The 16,187-nt window shown below is 28.3% G+C and overlaps 1 protein-coding gene across 10 annotated transcripts; it reads right to left on the bottom strand.

Annotated features, from left to right (window-relative positions):
* Positions 1–1,982: 1,982 nt before the first annotated feature.
* On the bottom strand, positions 1,983–15,407 carry LOC129947743 (uncharacterized). 10 transcript variants are annotated; one of them, XM_056058420.1, is made up of 12 exons: positions 14,005–15,362; positions 13,781–13,919; positions 12,279–12,417; positions 10,349–10,487; positions 8,823–8,903; positions 5,958–8,712; positions 5,370–5,561; positions 4,272–4,874; positions 3,497–3,681; positions 3,269–3,434; positions 2,365–2,830; positions 1,983–2,185 (listed from the first exon to the last, which is right to left on the bottom strand). In XM_056058420.1, the coding sequence occupies exons 7-12, from the start codon at positions 5,551–5,553 to the stop codon at positions 2,128–2,130; spliced, it is 1,662 nt and encodes a 553-aa protein (XP_055914395.1). In that variant the 5' UTR covers positions 5,554–5,561; positions 5,958–8,712; positions 8,823–8,903; positions 10,349–10,487; positions 12,279–12,417; positions 13,781–13,919; positions 14,005–15,362; the 3' UTR covers positions 1,983–2,127. The 10 variants fall into 10 exon arrangements, with proteins under 10 accessions (XP_055914395.1, XP_055914396.1, XP_055914397.1 ...); XM_056058421.1 differs by lacking the exon at positions 5,958–8,712; XM_056058422.1 differs by lacking the exon at positions 5,958–8,712 and having other exon boundaries at positions 10,372–10,487.
* Between the last annotated feature and the right edge of the window lie 780 nt (positions 15,408–16,187).

The following is a 16,187-nucleotide window of genomic DNA, read 5'->3' as shown; positions in this document are numbered from 1 at the left end:
CCATCTATAAGACACTCATCATTCCGGTTCTCATTTATGGCGCTGAGGCCTGGACCCTGTCAAAGAAAGATGAGAGCGTCTTAGGCTGCTTCGAAAAAAATTCTTCGGGTGATTTTTGCTCATGTACGCATAGATGGAGAATGGAGGAGAAGATATAACGACGAACTGTACGGGCTGTACACACTGAACCAAAAAGGTACATGATTTTCATGAATATGTGCCTGTTTTTCATGTAAAAATACATAAAAAACGAGCTAAACATCGCGTTCATGTAATTTAGGTATAATTGTATGAATTCATTCCTACGAGTAGGAACGATTCTTACGATGTAGGATTCATTCATAAAATGTAGGTATTTGATATTCCTAAATCCAATGTTTGCATACTTAAGTTACAGGAATTACGTTCATGCAATGTGATTTTTATGCAATTGCTATACATAGAACTTATGAATATGTGCCTAGATTTTATGAATGCATTCCTAAAAACTATGTACAGCATACATAAAAAATATGAATCTATACATAAAACCCAAACTTCTGTTCCTAGATTTTATGAATGCATTCCTAAAATGTATGTATATCATACATGAAAAATATGAATTTATACATAAAACCCAAAATTCTGTCCCTAGATTTTATGAATGCATTCCTAAAATCTATGTACACCATACATAAAAAATATGAATCTATACATAAAACCCAAAATTCTGTCCCTAGGTTTTATGAATGCATTCCTAAAATCTATGTATAGCATACATGAAAAATATGAATCTATACATAAAACCCAAAATTCTGTCCCTAGATTTTATGAATGCATTCCTAAAATGTATGTATATCATACATGAAAAATATGAATTTATACATAAAACCCGAAATTCTGTCCCTAGATTTTATGAATGCATTCCTAAAATCTATGTACACCATAAATGAAAAATATGAATCTATACATAAAACCCAAAATTCTGTCCCTAGATTTTATGAATGCATTCCTAAAATCTATGTATAGCATACATGAAAAATATGAATCTATACATAAAACCCAAAATTCTGTCCCTAGATTTTATGAATGCATTCCTAAAATGTATGTATATCATACATGAAAAATATGAATCTATACATAAAACCCGAAATTCTGTCCCTAGATTTTATGAATGCATCCCTAAGAACTATGTATAGCATTCATGAAAAATATGAATCAGTCTTTAATTTTATAAATACCTATTCAGAAAACGCATGAATTTTTCATAAAATTTATGAATCCTTTACATAAAACCCAAAATTATTTCCCTAGATTTTATGACTGCATTCCTTAAAACTATGTGCTGCCTTCATGAAAAATATAAATCGGTCATTATTTTTCTGAATATCTTGTCATAAAATGTTTGCATAAAGCTTAAGTTTTATGACTAAATATTTATGAAAATAAAGAAAGATTATATTATTCATAAAATGCTTACATAGGAATAATGACTGCCGACACAAAAGCTTAGAAAAAATATTTTAGGTTTCATAAAAGTTATAAGTTTCATAAAATTTTTAAAAAATGCATACGTATTATGGCTAAATATTTATAAAAATAAAGAAAAAATTATATTATTCATTCAACTTACATAGCCTCAATGGATGCATCAAATGTTCCTATATCTCCTTAAAGTTTTGTACTCGTATCAAGAAGGAAGCTGAAGTCATCTAAAATTGAAAGCAGAATTTTGTTCCATTTTTAATAAACTATAAAATTATTTCATAGAGCATTGTCGAAATGTATAATAAATAAATAGCTCAAGGTTTTTGAAATCTAAAGTGGATTTCTTCCAAAACTATACTTACTTTTGTTCCCCAAATAAATATAATTTATACCGTACGTCATTCAGTAGGTATACGTATATAATTGAAATTCGTGCCACACCTGAAACATTTTCTCAAATAAATTTAGTTCAATAAAAAGAATTAATTTAACATTTTAAACTTATACAAGCCCATAATATATTTTATATTAAAATAATTTATAATAGAAAGAAAGTATTTAACACTTAAAATTTAACATTTTAAATAAAATAATTTATAATTGATTCTAATTAAACAATTAACAAAAATTAATATGTGTACATATGTATATAAAACTTAATTAAATATATCCGAGGCCGGCTTCTGAATCTGCAACTTCATCATCTTGAGTCAGAGCGCTGTTATAATGAAAAGAAAAACAAAAGAATTAAATTTGTATTTTAAATAGTTATTTTTTTGAAGTTGTTTTATTTAAATTATCATTAACAAAAAAAGAATTAAAAGCATACATATTACAAATATAAAAAATCGCTCATAATCATGAAGTGAAAAATGAATTTATAAATAAATTAATCACCTTTTTCTTAACGCTTCGATGAGTAAATACATTTTAGGGGATTTTGTTTTAGAAATGTTGAGCTCGTAGAAGTAGTGCTCAATAAATGTCCATAATTGTGAGCACGCTAACGGATACTCCAAATTAAACAAGTTGAAGCACTTGAAACATATATCAATTGCTCTCAAAAAATTTGAAAACACGAACTTAATACCATCAAGGTAAACGTAGTAGTTCGAAAAGTTTTCAAAATCCTTATCCCCAACGGCAAGTATAAATGGTTGTATATTTTCTGACTTGCTTTTCAAAAATGCTATATGGTCATCGAGTTCTTGTACGCTGGACCCAATAAAAAGGAAAGCCTCTTGAGAGCTTTTAATAGTAAACCTTACAGTACTACTTTTTCCAGAGTTATCTTTCCGGCTGCCCTTTTGTGTTGGTATCAAATAGCCGTGGAGACACCAAAATAATTTTACTGCTGCACTATCTATAAGAAAACGAAAAAAACACATTAAATCTTAAACCAAGGGCAAAGATTTTAAGGATTTTATTGAATTAAATTTTAATTTATGAAAACGTTAGTGGTGTGATAAGTAATTATAAAAAATTACTTGAAAAAATATTTCTGAGTTAGAATTCAAAGGAAGGTAAGGTTAGGAACTTTTAATTTACAGAAATGTGCGTATCTATCAGTATCTCAATCCATTATCTGCCAGCTCACCGCAGCTCAGAGAAATGAATTCCTTAGTTACCGGGATTTGATTGGAAATCCCCAAACACATACAGCATTATGTTTCAAACCGAAATATAAAAAAAAAAAACAACTAAAAGATGAAATGTCTCGCTTTACGAAAAAGTAAAACATGAAATTTCAAGTACATACTACCATTGTTGTTAAATACCTATAAAACTCTAAAAATCTTACCAGTTTTAATATCATTTTCGTCAATTTGGTTCACCATATTTCGTAAATTTTTGTCTCGCAGGTGATCTTCATCTAGTAAAAACTTTCTCAGATTGCCAGCCTGCTCTGGATACTTCAAAAGAACTCCTGGGGAATTTCGAAAAACAACCCCAAAATCCTTGTCAATCTTAAGATAATATTTTTTTTAGGTTCATAGTTTCAATATAATTTCTTGAAATTAAAGCTTACCAAACGATAACCTCCTGGCTTCTTGTAATCCGGCCATTCCTCAAAAATGGTGTGTAAAGTTGTCTCTTTATATATTTGATCCAGTCTAAATTGGCTACAAGCTTGCCAACAGCTGTCGAACTCTGAAGTTGACAAGTTATCATATTTGATGCTCCTAATACACTCTTCTGCATCAACTTCCGGAGCTGATGGCAAAATGAAGGTGAAGAAAGATAATTTAAAAAATTGTAAATAATATCTGTTACATTTTAGGCTAGCTTTAAATTTATGTGGAGGTGAAGGTGTAATATTCGATTCCGGTATGATTTTAAAATCATCCCAAAACCTTAAGAGAGTTCCGGAGTTGATACAACTTAAATATACAGTGAAGGACAAAGCCATAAGACCAGTAGGGATACCTTAACAATTAGTCTCTATTTTTTTGGAAATTAAATAATTATAATTTTCAAGAATTCTCAAGAATTAACACAACATATTATGTAGGTCGCAAAGTACATTGTTCCCAAACTTTGAGGAAAACTATCATCAAACTGGTGCTTATGACAATTGTAAAAAAATCTCTGGCTCTGGTGAAAAATCAGAAAATAGAGATGAACTCGTTAAAATAAGTCGTACAATAAAAAAAAAAAATATGAAAAAATATTTAAAAAACAGTTTTTTTTTTAAATAATTGAGAACTATAAAAATGTTCCTATTGTTTAATCCATCACTGTATAAGACCGTTTTTAAATTTTTTGAAATGTTAATTTCTTAAAAAGAAATAAAAAAAACTTACTGAATTCCATCAAATGTTTTTTCTTTGATTTCTCAGTTACTTCAGCATTTTCAGCTTTAGGAAAGATAGATCTTTTAACAGCCAATCTAGAGGAGGTCTTCGAATTGCAAAACTTGGCATATATTTTACCTCTTTTACCAGTGCGGTAAAACTCAAGCTTTTCCCCTTTGAATCTTTGCAATATTTGTTCCTCTAGCATGTAGCTAGTGTATAAATTCAAATGAAGATGGTTGTCGATAAAATATTCACATATTAATGTGATCAACGCCTGTCGATGTATATCCTGAAGCTTGAAGTTTTGTTCATAGAATTTTTCTATGTCTCTCGCCTTTGGTGAGTTTTTTAAAATTAAAGAAAGAGATATAGCAGGCGCAGATGGATCTTCTCTTATTGACGACGTTGGCGAAGATGAAAATGATGAGCTGCATGAATTTTCCCGCAAGGTAAACATATCAATTTGCTGCTCTCCGATACCTAGAGAGGATCTCCACTCCATTAACTTGTGTTCAAACATTGCCAGATCTCCAACTGAACTGTTTTTGAAAAGCATAGGAAAATGTTTTTCCTTTAAAATTTTAAGCACTTCAACTGTTATGCGCTCAGCTGTTGAAAAATGAATAAGTCATTCAGTTTGTTTAAGCATATGCTATTAAAAAATTCAATATGTAATCGGAATTCGACCAAATATTGATGTGCTACATGAAAACACATGTGATTGTGCTACTAGACAACAATAACACAGGTCAATGTACATGGGTCAAAATATTATTTTTTTGTGCCTTTCCATAGCATCTTTTAAATTATATCTTATGCATTGCACAAGATCTATTTAAAAATTGATCAGGATCATAATAAATCAAATAAATGTGAATGTATGTAAGTATTTTTCTTACAATTTCGGATCGAAAAATTGCAAAACTTTTAAGGCCTCCAGTTTATTTAATAGTTCCCAAGGAAAGCCTTTTTGGCATTGGTTATCATATTTATAATATAACGCATAAAACAGATAGAAAATCGGTATTTACAATTTTAGTTTTTTTTGAAAAGGAACTACTAACTAGGCTATAATTGATAATTGAAAAAAATAATTTGACTTACAGATAAACAAATCTGACAGGTGTCCAAGATTCCAACTGCCCAGAAGTTCTTTTATTTCCAACTGGGACTGCGACTCATCTGACATAGTTGCTGTTTCATGAACAATTGTATAAATTATTTGTTCTTCCCCGGCCTCCGCAGAAGTTGAGGGTTGTTCCAATGATATATAATTGTTTGTATCCATTCTGAAACCTAAAGTTTTTTTTAGAAAATATTCAGAACTAATAATATAGAACTGTATAATTAGTGTATATCCCCTTTTTTTGTAGTTCAATTAATCTTCGTAGAATTGCATTAAATTTGAAAACATTCTCTATTTTTTTATTTATTTTTTTTATTTAAAAGAACAACTAAGCAGGGGAATATACATATCGTCACCTGAATGCAAGAACCAGTTAACTTGATTTTCGTAATTTAAAAAAAAATGCAAAAAACATATTCACATTTTTCTCAGACTTCCTTTTTTCCAGAAAACCCAGTTATCTCAAATTAAGAAAATGGAGTCAGCTGGTCCTTGCATTTAGGTGGCATACATATCACGATATGTTATATTAAGTTTAAAGTGGTACCACTGATAAGCATCCTTACAGTTTGATATTCATGTAGAGTGCTTCCGAACCTTTTGAAAATGATTGGCTTGTATGCACAATAGAATTGTTGTTCTAAAAAGATTCAACTGCATCTGGATTTAATTTCAGTATCAAACTCGTCAGTTGCTTTATATTTGTCTATCTCTTGTAAAGTGTAATCTTTTATTCGAATCATAATTCTACCTTTAGCTGTTTTTATAGCTGTTATTGGCGGCCCAACAATTTCATCGGGATCAATAATAGAATATTTTCCTAATATAGAAGGATTTATATCATATGCAGTAAAATGGGGATCATAGAGTACTTCACTTACTTCCTGACAAAAAAGAACAATTTTTTTTAGATGTTGGACTAAAGCTACTATGACGAAAATTTTATAATCATTTAAGAGTTTGGATACGTAATAACCAGTTTGAAATTTATAGCCATTGATTTCAGTCTTACTTAAATATTCTAAGTTTTCTTCCTGGATACCCATTTTTTTGCTTATTAAAGAAGAAAAACCAGTTTTAATTTTGTTTTCTTTAAAAAATTCATGTTTGTCGTCATCATCATTAGAATTTAAAATCTTGTTTGCAAAACCTAGTTGAAATTTTTTGGCCAATGTTAGACAAATATTTTTTCTGGAAGTAATAGCACGTGAGTAAATTTTGAAATTTTTATGTTTGGCCTCATATTTAAAGCACCAAAAATTTCTAGGTGGACCTGATTTTTTTAAAATCGTAGGATAATGAGTGAGAATATGAAACTTAGGTTTTAAACTATCTTTGAAAAGTAAAAGGTACTGCTCATGGTGTAGTTGTATTTTGTTCTTTAAAGAAGAAATAGAAAAGTCATTTATTTCAAAGCATAACGTTAAATCAATTATTTCTATTAAATTCAACAAAAAATGCCAAACATCATCATCTATTGGAACTAGATCACCAATCATGATTGGAAGGTATTGAATAAAACAAAGCATTTCCCTTGCAGACATGCGTAAATGTCGCTTTTGGAGATGTGTCTGTGATATTTCATTTGATATATTGCCTATTTCATGAGGACCATATTCAAACGTTTGTTTCCGTTTGTTTAAAACTTGCAACGAAAAGTATTTCTTTATTTGTATAAAATTTAATAAGATATGGCAAAGATCATAGTGGCATATACCCTCAAACAAGTCATGCATTACATCAACACTGTAGTTTTCAATGGCATGAAATGAAGGGATTGCATTAAATGGACAAAAGCTTGATATGCCAGTTAATTGGTTATTATTTTGTAGGACATCTTCATTATAATTAAGTATATTTCGCATTTTATTGGGATCCTCAAAACACATTGTTTTACATTTATCTTTATCTAATCGACAAAACCTGCAAAATACGCCAGAGAACGATTTGTTAAAACCCATTATTGAGTTAAGTCCTAAGTTATCACCTAAAACCAAGCCTAAAATAAAATGAATGCGATATACTTGACCATCAGATGCCTCAATAGAAAGCCCTTCTTGTTCAAGAAATTTCAACTCATTTACTAAAGGGACTAAGCATTTACTATTACCAAATTTTTTCATATCTCTTGTTCTTATTACAGCAGCTAAAAATACATTATCCAATTTAGACTCTTTAATAGGCATACACGGAAAGGAATAATAAAAGTTACATACTGAATGAACTGAAGAATGGGATCCAAGAGGATTATTAATTTCAAAATCATCCCCATATAAGAAGTAAGGAACTAATAACTTATTTGGGTACATTTTGACCTTTTCTTTCCATAACTCCCCATTGATAAAGCTTCTAATTCTATCACTTTTTTCCAACATTTCCATGTACTGTAACATGGCTTTAAGAAAATTGTTTGTCTCAAACAAAAGTTTAAACTGGGATCTTAATGGAAGAACGACGCCTTTAGTTAAGTTTTCGTCCAAAGATAACTCTCCGCAATGAAAAACCGTTTCCATTTCGTTATTTATAACAAACTCTTCAACATCATTCATGTATCCACTCTTTTTAAGTTTTTGTAATAAGAGATAATCGGATGCACAGTCATCAAACAGGTGTTTACAAGAACTAATTAAAGTTGAAATTTCATTTAAAGCCTCATGGTCATGACAAATTCTAGTTTTAGAAAAGCTATCAAAGATTTGGAGCAAGGGTGCGACAATTTGAGTGGATACACTTTTTTGAATGTTTACTACATCTTTTCTAGAGAAATTGTCATTTGTATGTAATGATAAAGAAAATTTAAACGCACTTTCGCGCATATTTTTTATTTCTTCGTCGAAATTCTCTTTTTTGGACTTTTGACATGATGACAATGAGGATGGAAGAACTAGTTTCTCTTCGACGCTTATACCTTTTACGTTGATACAACTAGATTGTTCTGAGGAAGTAGTTACTCTATTTGAATCTTCCGGTTTAATACTACACGCCTGTGCTTGAAATTCGTTAGAATTTGAAATGTTTAAAGTGGAATGTAATCGTAGCATATGTCTTTTATAACTTGAGGAGTTATCAAACAATAAATTACATTCAAGGCAACGATAAGTACTAGAGCAATTAAGATTATGTCTCTTTTTAAGGTGATGCATGAGTAATGAAAAATTTGTACACTTATTGTTGCAGACAAAACAAAGCATTTTGGCGAAGAAGCTAAAGAAATATAATATTATGAATATAAACTAAAAGATAAAAAGATTCCTGAAGTTTCTGACGGTTTGATATAGCTAATGAACTTAATTGAAGTTCCCAACTAATTAAAGCCACAACCTGTTAGAATAGAGAAAATATAAGCGAATTTTAAAGCATCTCTATTTTTTAAGGTTATTGATTTTTTTGGAAAATATATCCATGCATATGTACATACGTGTGCAATTTACCTTAAATTAATCAACAGCTCCCAACTAACAAAAACAACAGCCTGGTAGAACCTTAAAGTTACCAATAATTAAAGCAACAACCTGTTAAAAAAGGGAAAATGTAAGGGTATTTTGGAACATCAGCATTTTGTTTTATGAATAATTGTTACCTACTCTAAATGCATTAAAATATCTGTTTTCAAAATAATTATCACAAAATACAATATTTCAAATAAATTGTATTCTGTTTCGCATAATCTCCTTTTGTGGAGCCCTAGATTCTGATTAGTAAAATTCAAACAAATTCTAAATGAAGTAAGAAAAATTGAAAAATGAATATTTGTAACCTACTCTAAATGCATTAAAATATCTGTTTTCAAAATAATGATCACAAAATACAATATTTCAAATAAATTGTATTCTGTTTCGCATAATCTCCTTTTGTGGAGCCCTAGATTCTGATAAGTAAATTCAAACAAATTCAAAATGAAGTAAGAAAAATTGAAAAATGAATATTTGTAACCTACTCTAAATGCATTAAAATATCTCTTTTCAAAATAATGATCACAAAATACAATATTTCAAATAAATTGTATTCTGTTTCGCAAAATCTCCTTTTGTGGAGCCCTAGATTCTGATTAGCAAATTCAAGCAAATTCTAAATGAAGTAAAAAAATTCCAGTTCACAATTCACAATTAACTTTTAATTCCAAATGAAGTAAGAAAAATTCAAATATGAATATTTGTAACCTACTCTAAATGCCATAAAATATCTGTTTTCAAAATAATGATCACAAAATACAATATTTCAAATAAATTGTATTCTGTTTCGCAAAATCTCCTTTTGTGGAGCCCTAGATTCTGATTAGTAAAATTCAAACAAATTCTAAATGAAGTAAGAAAAATTGAAAAATGAATATTTGTAACCTACTCTAAATGCATTAAAATATCTGTTTTCAAAATAATTATCACAAAATACAATATTTCAAATAAATTGTATTCTGTTTCGCAAAATCTCCTTTTGTGGAGCCCTAGATTCTGATAAGTAAATTCAAACAAATTCAAAATGAAGTAAGAAAAATTGAAAAATGAATATTTGTAACCTACTCTAAATGCATTAAAATATCTCTTTTCAAAATAATGATCACAAAATACAATATTTCAAATAAATTGTATTCTGTTTCGCAAAATCTCCTTTTGTGGAGCCCTAGATTCTGATTAGCAAATTCAAGCAAATTCTAAATGAAGTAAAAAAATTCCAGTTCACAATTCACAATTAACTTTTAATTCCAAATGAAGTAAGAAAAATTCAAATATGAATATTTGTAACCTACTCTAAATGCCATAAAATATCTGTTTTCAAAATAATGATCACAAAATACAATATTTCAAATAAATTGTATTCTGTTTCGCATAATCTCCTTTTGTGGAGCCCTAGATTCTGATTAGTAAATTCAAACAAATTCAAAATGAAGTAAAAAAATTGAAATATGAATATTTGTAACCTACTCTAAATGCAATAAAATATGTTTTTTTAATTAACTTACATGAATATATTAATTCCGCTTACTTATTTGGGGAGTTCCTTTTTCTAATTTTGATTTTCCAGTTCACAATTTCTTATTTGGGGAGTTCTTTTTTCTAATTTTGATTTTCCAGTTCACAATTCACAATTAATTTTTCGTTCTAAATGAAGTAAAAAAAATGAAATATGAATATTTGTAACCTACTCTAAATGCATTAAAATATCTGTTTTCAAAATAATGATCACAAAATACAATATTTCAAATAAATTGTATTCTGTTTCGCATAATCTCCTTTTGTGGAGCCCTAGATTCTGATTAGTGAATTCAAACAAATTCTAAATGAAGTAAGAAAAATTGAAAAATGATTATTTGTAACCTACTCTAAATGCATTAAAATATCTGTTTTCAAAATAATGATCACAAAATACAATATTTCAAATAAATTGTATTCTGTTTCGCAAAATCTCCTTTTGTGGAGCCCTAGATTCTGATTAGCAAATTCAAGCAAATTCTAAATGAAGTAAAAAAATTCCAGTTCACAATTCACAATTAACTTTTAATTCCAAATGAAGTAAGAAAAATTCAAATATGAATATTTGTAACCTACTCTAAATGCCATAAAATATCTGTTTTCAAAATAATGATCACAAAATACAATATTTCAAATAAATTGTATTCTGTTTCGCATAATCTCCTTTTGTGGAGCCCTAGATTCTGATTAGTAAATTCAAACAAATTCAAAATGAAGTAAAAAAATTGAAATATGAATATTTGTTACCTACTCTAAATGCATTAAAATATCTGTTTTCAAAATAATGATCACAAAATACAATATTTCAAATAAATTGTATTCTGTTTCGCATATAATCTCCTTTTGTGGAGCCCTTGATTCTGATTAGTAAAATTCAAACAAATTCTAAATGAAGTAAGAAAAATTGAAAAATGAATATTTGTAACCTACTCTAAATGCATTAAAATATCTGTTTTCAAAATAATTATCACAAAATACAATATTTCAAATAAATTGTATTCTGTTTCGCATAATCTCCTTTTGTGGAGCCCTAGTTTTTTTTTCAAATAATTTACCTGAATATATTAATTCCGCTTATGTATTTCCTTTTACTAATTTTAATTTTCCAATTCACAATTCACAATTAACTTTTATTACAAGGGCGAGGACGAACCACTTACTTCTCGTGACCAAATGTAAATAAGTAAAGTGTATTCTGTTTCGCATATAATCTCCTTTTGTGGAGCCCTAGATTCTGATTAGTAAAATTCAAACAAATTCTAAATGAAGTAAGAAAAATTGAAAAATGAATATTTGTAACCTACTCTAAATGCATTAAAATATCTGTTTTCAAAATAATTATCACAAAATACAATATTTCAAATAAATTGTATTCTGTTTCGCAAAATCTCCTTTTGTGGAGCCCTAGATTCTGATAAGTAAATTCAAACAAATTCAAAATGAAGTAAGAAAAATTGAAAAATGAATATTTGTAACCTACTCTAAATGCATTAAAATATCTCTTTTCAAAATAATGATCACAAAATACAATATTTCAAATAAATTGTATTCTGTTTCGCAAAATCTCCTTTTGTGGAGCCCTAGATTCTGATTAGCAAATTCAAGCAAATTCTAAATGAAGTAAAAAAATTCCAGTTCACAATTCACAATTAACTTTTAATTCCAAATGAAGTAAGAAAAATTCAAATATGAATATTTGTAACCTACTCTAAATGCCATAAAATATCTGTTTTCAAAATAATGATCACAAAATACAATATTTCAAATAAATTGTATTCTGTTTCGCATAATCTCCTTTTGTGGAGCCCTAGATTCTGATTAGTAAATTCAAACAAATTCAAAATGAAGTAAAAAAATTGAAATATGAATATTTGTAACCTACTCTAAATGCAATAAAATATGTTTTTTTAATTAACTTACATGAATATATTAATTCCGCTTACTTATTTGGGGAGTTCCTTTTTCTAATTTTGATTTTCCAGTTCACAATTTCTTATTTGGGGAGTTCTTTTTTCTAATTTTGATTTTCCAGTTCACAATTCACAATTAATTTTTCGTTCTAAATGAAGTAAAAAAAATGAAATATGAATATTTGTAACCTACTCTAAATGCATTAAAATATCTGTTTTCAAAATAATGATCACAAAATACAATATTTCAAATAAATTGTATTCTGTTTCGCATAATCTCCTTTTTTGGAGCCCTAGATTCTGATTAGTAAAGTCAAACAAATTCTAAATGAAGTAAGAAAAATTGAAAAATGAATATTTGTAACCTACTCTAAATGCCATAAAATATCTGTTTTCAAAATAATGATCACAAAATACAATATTTCAAATAAATTGTATTCTGTTTCGCATAATCTCCTTTTGTGGAGCCCTAGATTTTGATTAGTAAATTCAAACAAATTCAAAATGAAGTAAAAAAATTGAAATATGAATATTTGTTACCTACTCTAAATGCATTAAAATATCTGTTTTCAAAATAATGATCACAAAATACAATATTTCAAATAAATTGTATTCTGTTTCGCATAATCTCCTTTTGTGGAGCCCTAGATTCTGATTAGTAAAATTCAAACAAATTCTAAATGAAGTAAGAAAAATTGAAAAATGAATATTTGTAACCTACTCTAAATGCCATAAAATATCTGTTTTCAAAATAATGATCACAAAATACAATATTTCAAATAAATTGTATTCTGTTTCGCATAATCTCCTTTTGTGGAGCCCTAGATTTTGATTAGTAAATTCAAACAAATTCAAAATGAAGTAAAAAAATTGAAATATGAATATTTGTTACCTACTCTAAATGCATTAAAATATCTGTTTTCAAAATAATGATCACAAAATACAATATTTCAAATAAATTGTATTCTGTTTCGCATAATCTCCTTTTGTGGAGCCCTAGATTCTGATAAGTAAATTCAAACAAATTCAAAATGAAGTAAGAAAAATTGAAAAATGAATATTTGTAACCTACTCTAAATGCATTAAAATATCTCTTTTCAAAATAATGATCACAAAATACAATATTTCAAATAAATTGTATTCTGTTTCGCAAAATCTCCTTTTGTGGAGCCCTAGATTCTGATTAGCAAATTCAAGCAAATTCTAAATGAAGTAAAAAAATTCCAGTTCACAATTCACAATTAACTTTTAATTCCAAATGAAGTAAGAAAAATTCAAATATGAATATTTGTAACCTACTCTAAATGCCATAAAATATCTGTTTTCAAAATAATGATCACAAAATACAATATTTCAAATAAATTGTATTCTGTTTCGCATAATCTCCTTTTGTGGAGCCCTACATTCTGATTAGTAAATTCAAACAAATTCAAAATGAAGTAAAAAAATTGAAATATGAATATTTGTAACCTACTCTAAATGCAATAAAATATGTTTTTTTAATTAACTTACATGAATATATTAATTCCGCTTACTTATTTGGGGAGTTCCTTTTTCTAATTTTGATTTTCCAGTTCACAATTTCTTATTTGGGGAGTTCCTTTTTCTAATTTTGATTTTCCAGTTCACAATTCACAATTTATTTTTCGTTCTAAATGAAGTAAAAAAAATGAAATATGAATATTTGTTACCTACTCTAAATGCAATAAAATATCTGTTTTTTCTAAATAAATTACCTGAATATATTAATTCCGCCTTGTTAATTTCTTTTCTTATTTTAATTTTCGTTTCTAATTCACAATTCACAATTAATTTTTAAATCCACGAGGTCGAAACGCAAACGAACCACTTTCTACTCTTGACCAAATGAAAATGCCAAGCTAATGCTACATTGCTACCGAAATATATATCCGACGCGATTGAAGAAAATAAAACGGTAAATTGGAACAATCTGGAAATAATTCGATGGCGTTACCTAAAAACAACGGTAGTTTCATAATAATACATGTAAAATATGCACGTATTCCTACAAAGTATGTATCCATACATACACGAAATTTTTTCTATGTATGCATTCCTACACTCAATGTTCTATTCCTATGGTTTAAGACTGGAACATAAGAGTGTAGGTATGCGATCTTACGTTCTATGTATGAGATACATACTCTTCACACAAATTCTAAACTCACCACAGGGAATTGGGCCTGTTCAGAAACATTAATTTTTTTGTTTATTGGACTCTGTTTAAATGGTGGCTACTCACTAAAAATGTCCAATCCATTAAACAATCATGATTTGAGTAATTTTACTACTTGGGCATGAGTATTTTTCCAAGATGTTTATAAATCGAGCAATATAACATTCATTTTTACTTTCATAGGGAAAATTATGTGCTCCCGAGGCACTTCATCAAATTGAATATGAGAATAAATATCAATAGATATCATAGTTTTATACCTTGAATCATGAAAACAGCTCCTGTTACTGAGACTGCATATTAAAACTAATAAATATAACTCATTTCCAATATTGTACTAGAAATGTTATAGTTATGTATTTTCCTAAAAAAAAAAATAATGTTTATAAAGTAAATTGTATTTTCTTCTCATAATCTTGTTCACATTAATTTGTTGATCAAATCCATAGAAAATATGAAGGCATTCTGATATTATATGATTAAGGGTTTGATTTTATGAAGAATTCCATTCACGCATAATTTTTTCATAATTAATAAGAAACCTTACGCATTTTGCCTTACGATTTACATATTTTTAGAAGTTTATAAAAGAGAAAAGTAAAATGGTATTTTTGATTTCTTGAATCTTTAAGGCCCCATTCACATAGAGTCCACAATTATATTCGTGAAAAATGTAATAATCCTTCCTTTTCCTGTGTTTTGCAATTTTCCAACACGTCAACGAAATGCTTACCTGGGGTCTCCATTGGACATTTCCGATGACAGGACTATCGGCCAATGGAGACCAACAATCCAACATCCAGTCCATGATCCGGTCATCGCATTTTGGATTTTTCGAGCGGATCAAAATCTTGTCATACAATCCACCGTCATTTCATAACTACTCTCTTGATTGGGATGGTTCAAACGGTTCGGAGTTTTAATTTATGTCTGCTAACTGATTCCGTAAACTCTATTAAATTCAAAAAATTATTTCAAAAAATTTCCTTCTAAAAATTGTTCGATTTTTTTTTTTAAACAAAATATTTTATAAACACTTTTACATGAGAATTTTTTGAAATAATTCTTTAAATTGAAAATGGTTTTAAGAAACACTTAGGTGACATAAATTAGAACTCAGAACCGTTTGAACCATCCCAATCAAGAGAGTAGTTTTGAAATGACAGTGGTTTGTATGTAACACTTCCAAGAATTTCGAGAGAAAATCATACAAAATTCTTAAAAGTGTTACATACAACCCACCGTCATTTCATAACTACTCTCTTGATTGGGATGGTTCAAACGGTTCGGAGTTTTAATTTATGTCTGCTAACTGATTCCGTAAACTCTATTAAATTCAAAAAATTATTTCAAAAAATTTCCATCTAAAAATTGTTCGATTTTTTTTTTTGAGAATCAAAAAATTTTATAATCACTTTTACATGGGAATTTTTTGAAATAATTCTTTAAATTGAAAATGGTTTTAAGAAACACTTAGGTGACATAAATTAGAACTCAGAACCGTTTGAACCATCCCAATCAAGAGAGTAGTTTTGAAATGACAGTGGTTTGTATGTAACACTTCCAAGAATTTCGAGAGAAAATCATACAAAATTCTTAAAAGTGTTACATACAACCCACCGTCATTTCATAACTACTCTCTTGATTGGGATGGTTCAAACGGTTCGGAGTTTTAATTTATGTCTGCTAACTGATTCCGTAAACTCTATTAAATTCAAAAAA

This window comes from Eupeodes corollae, chromosome 2 (assembly GCF_945859685.1).
Source record: "Eupeodes corollae chromosome 2, idEupCoro1.1, whole genome shotgun sequence".
Lineage (NCBI taxonomy): Eukaryota > Metazoa > Arthropoda > Insecta > Diptera > Syrphidae > Eupeodes > Eupeodes corollae.
This window is presented reverse-complemented; position numbering and strand designations above follow the sequence as displayed.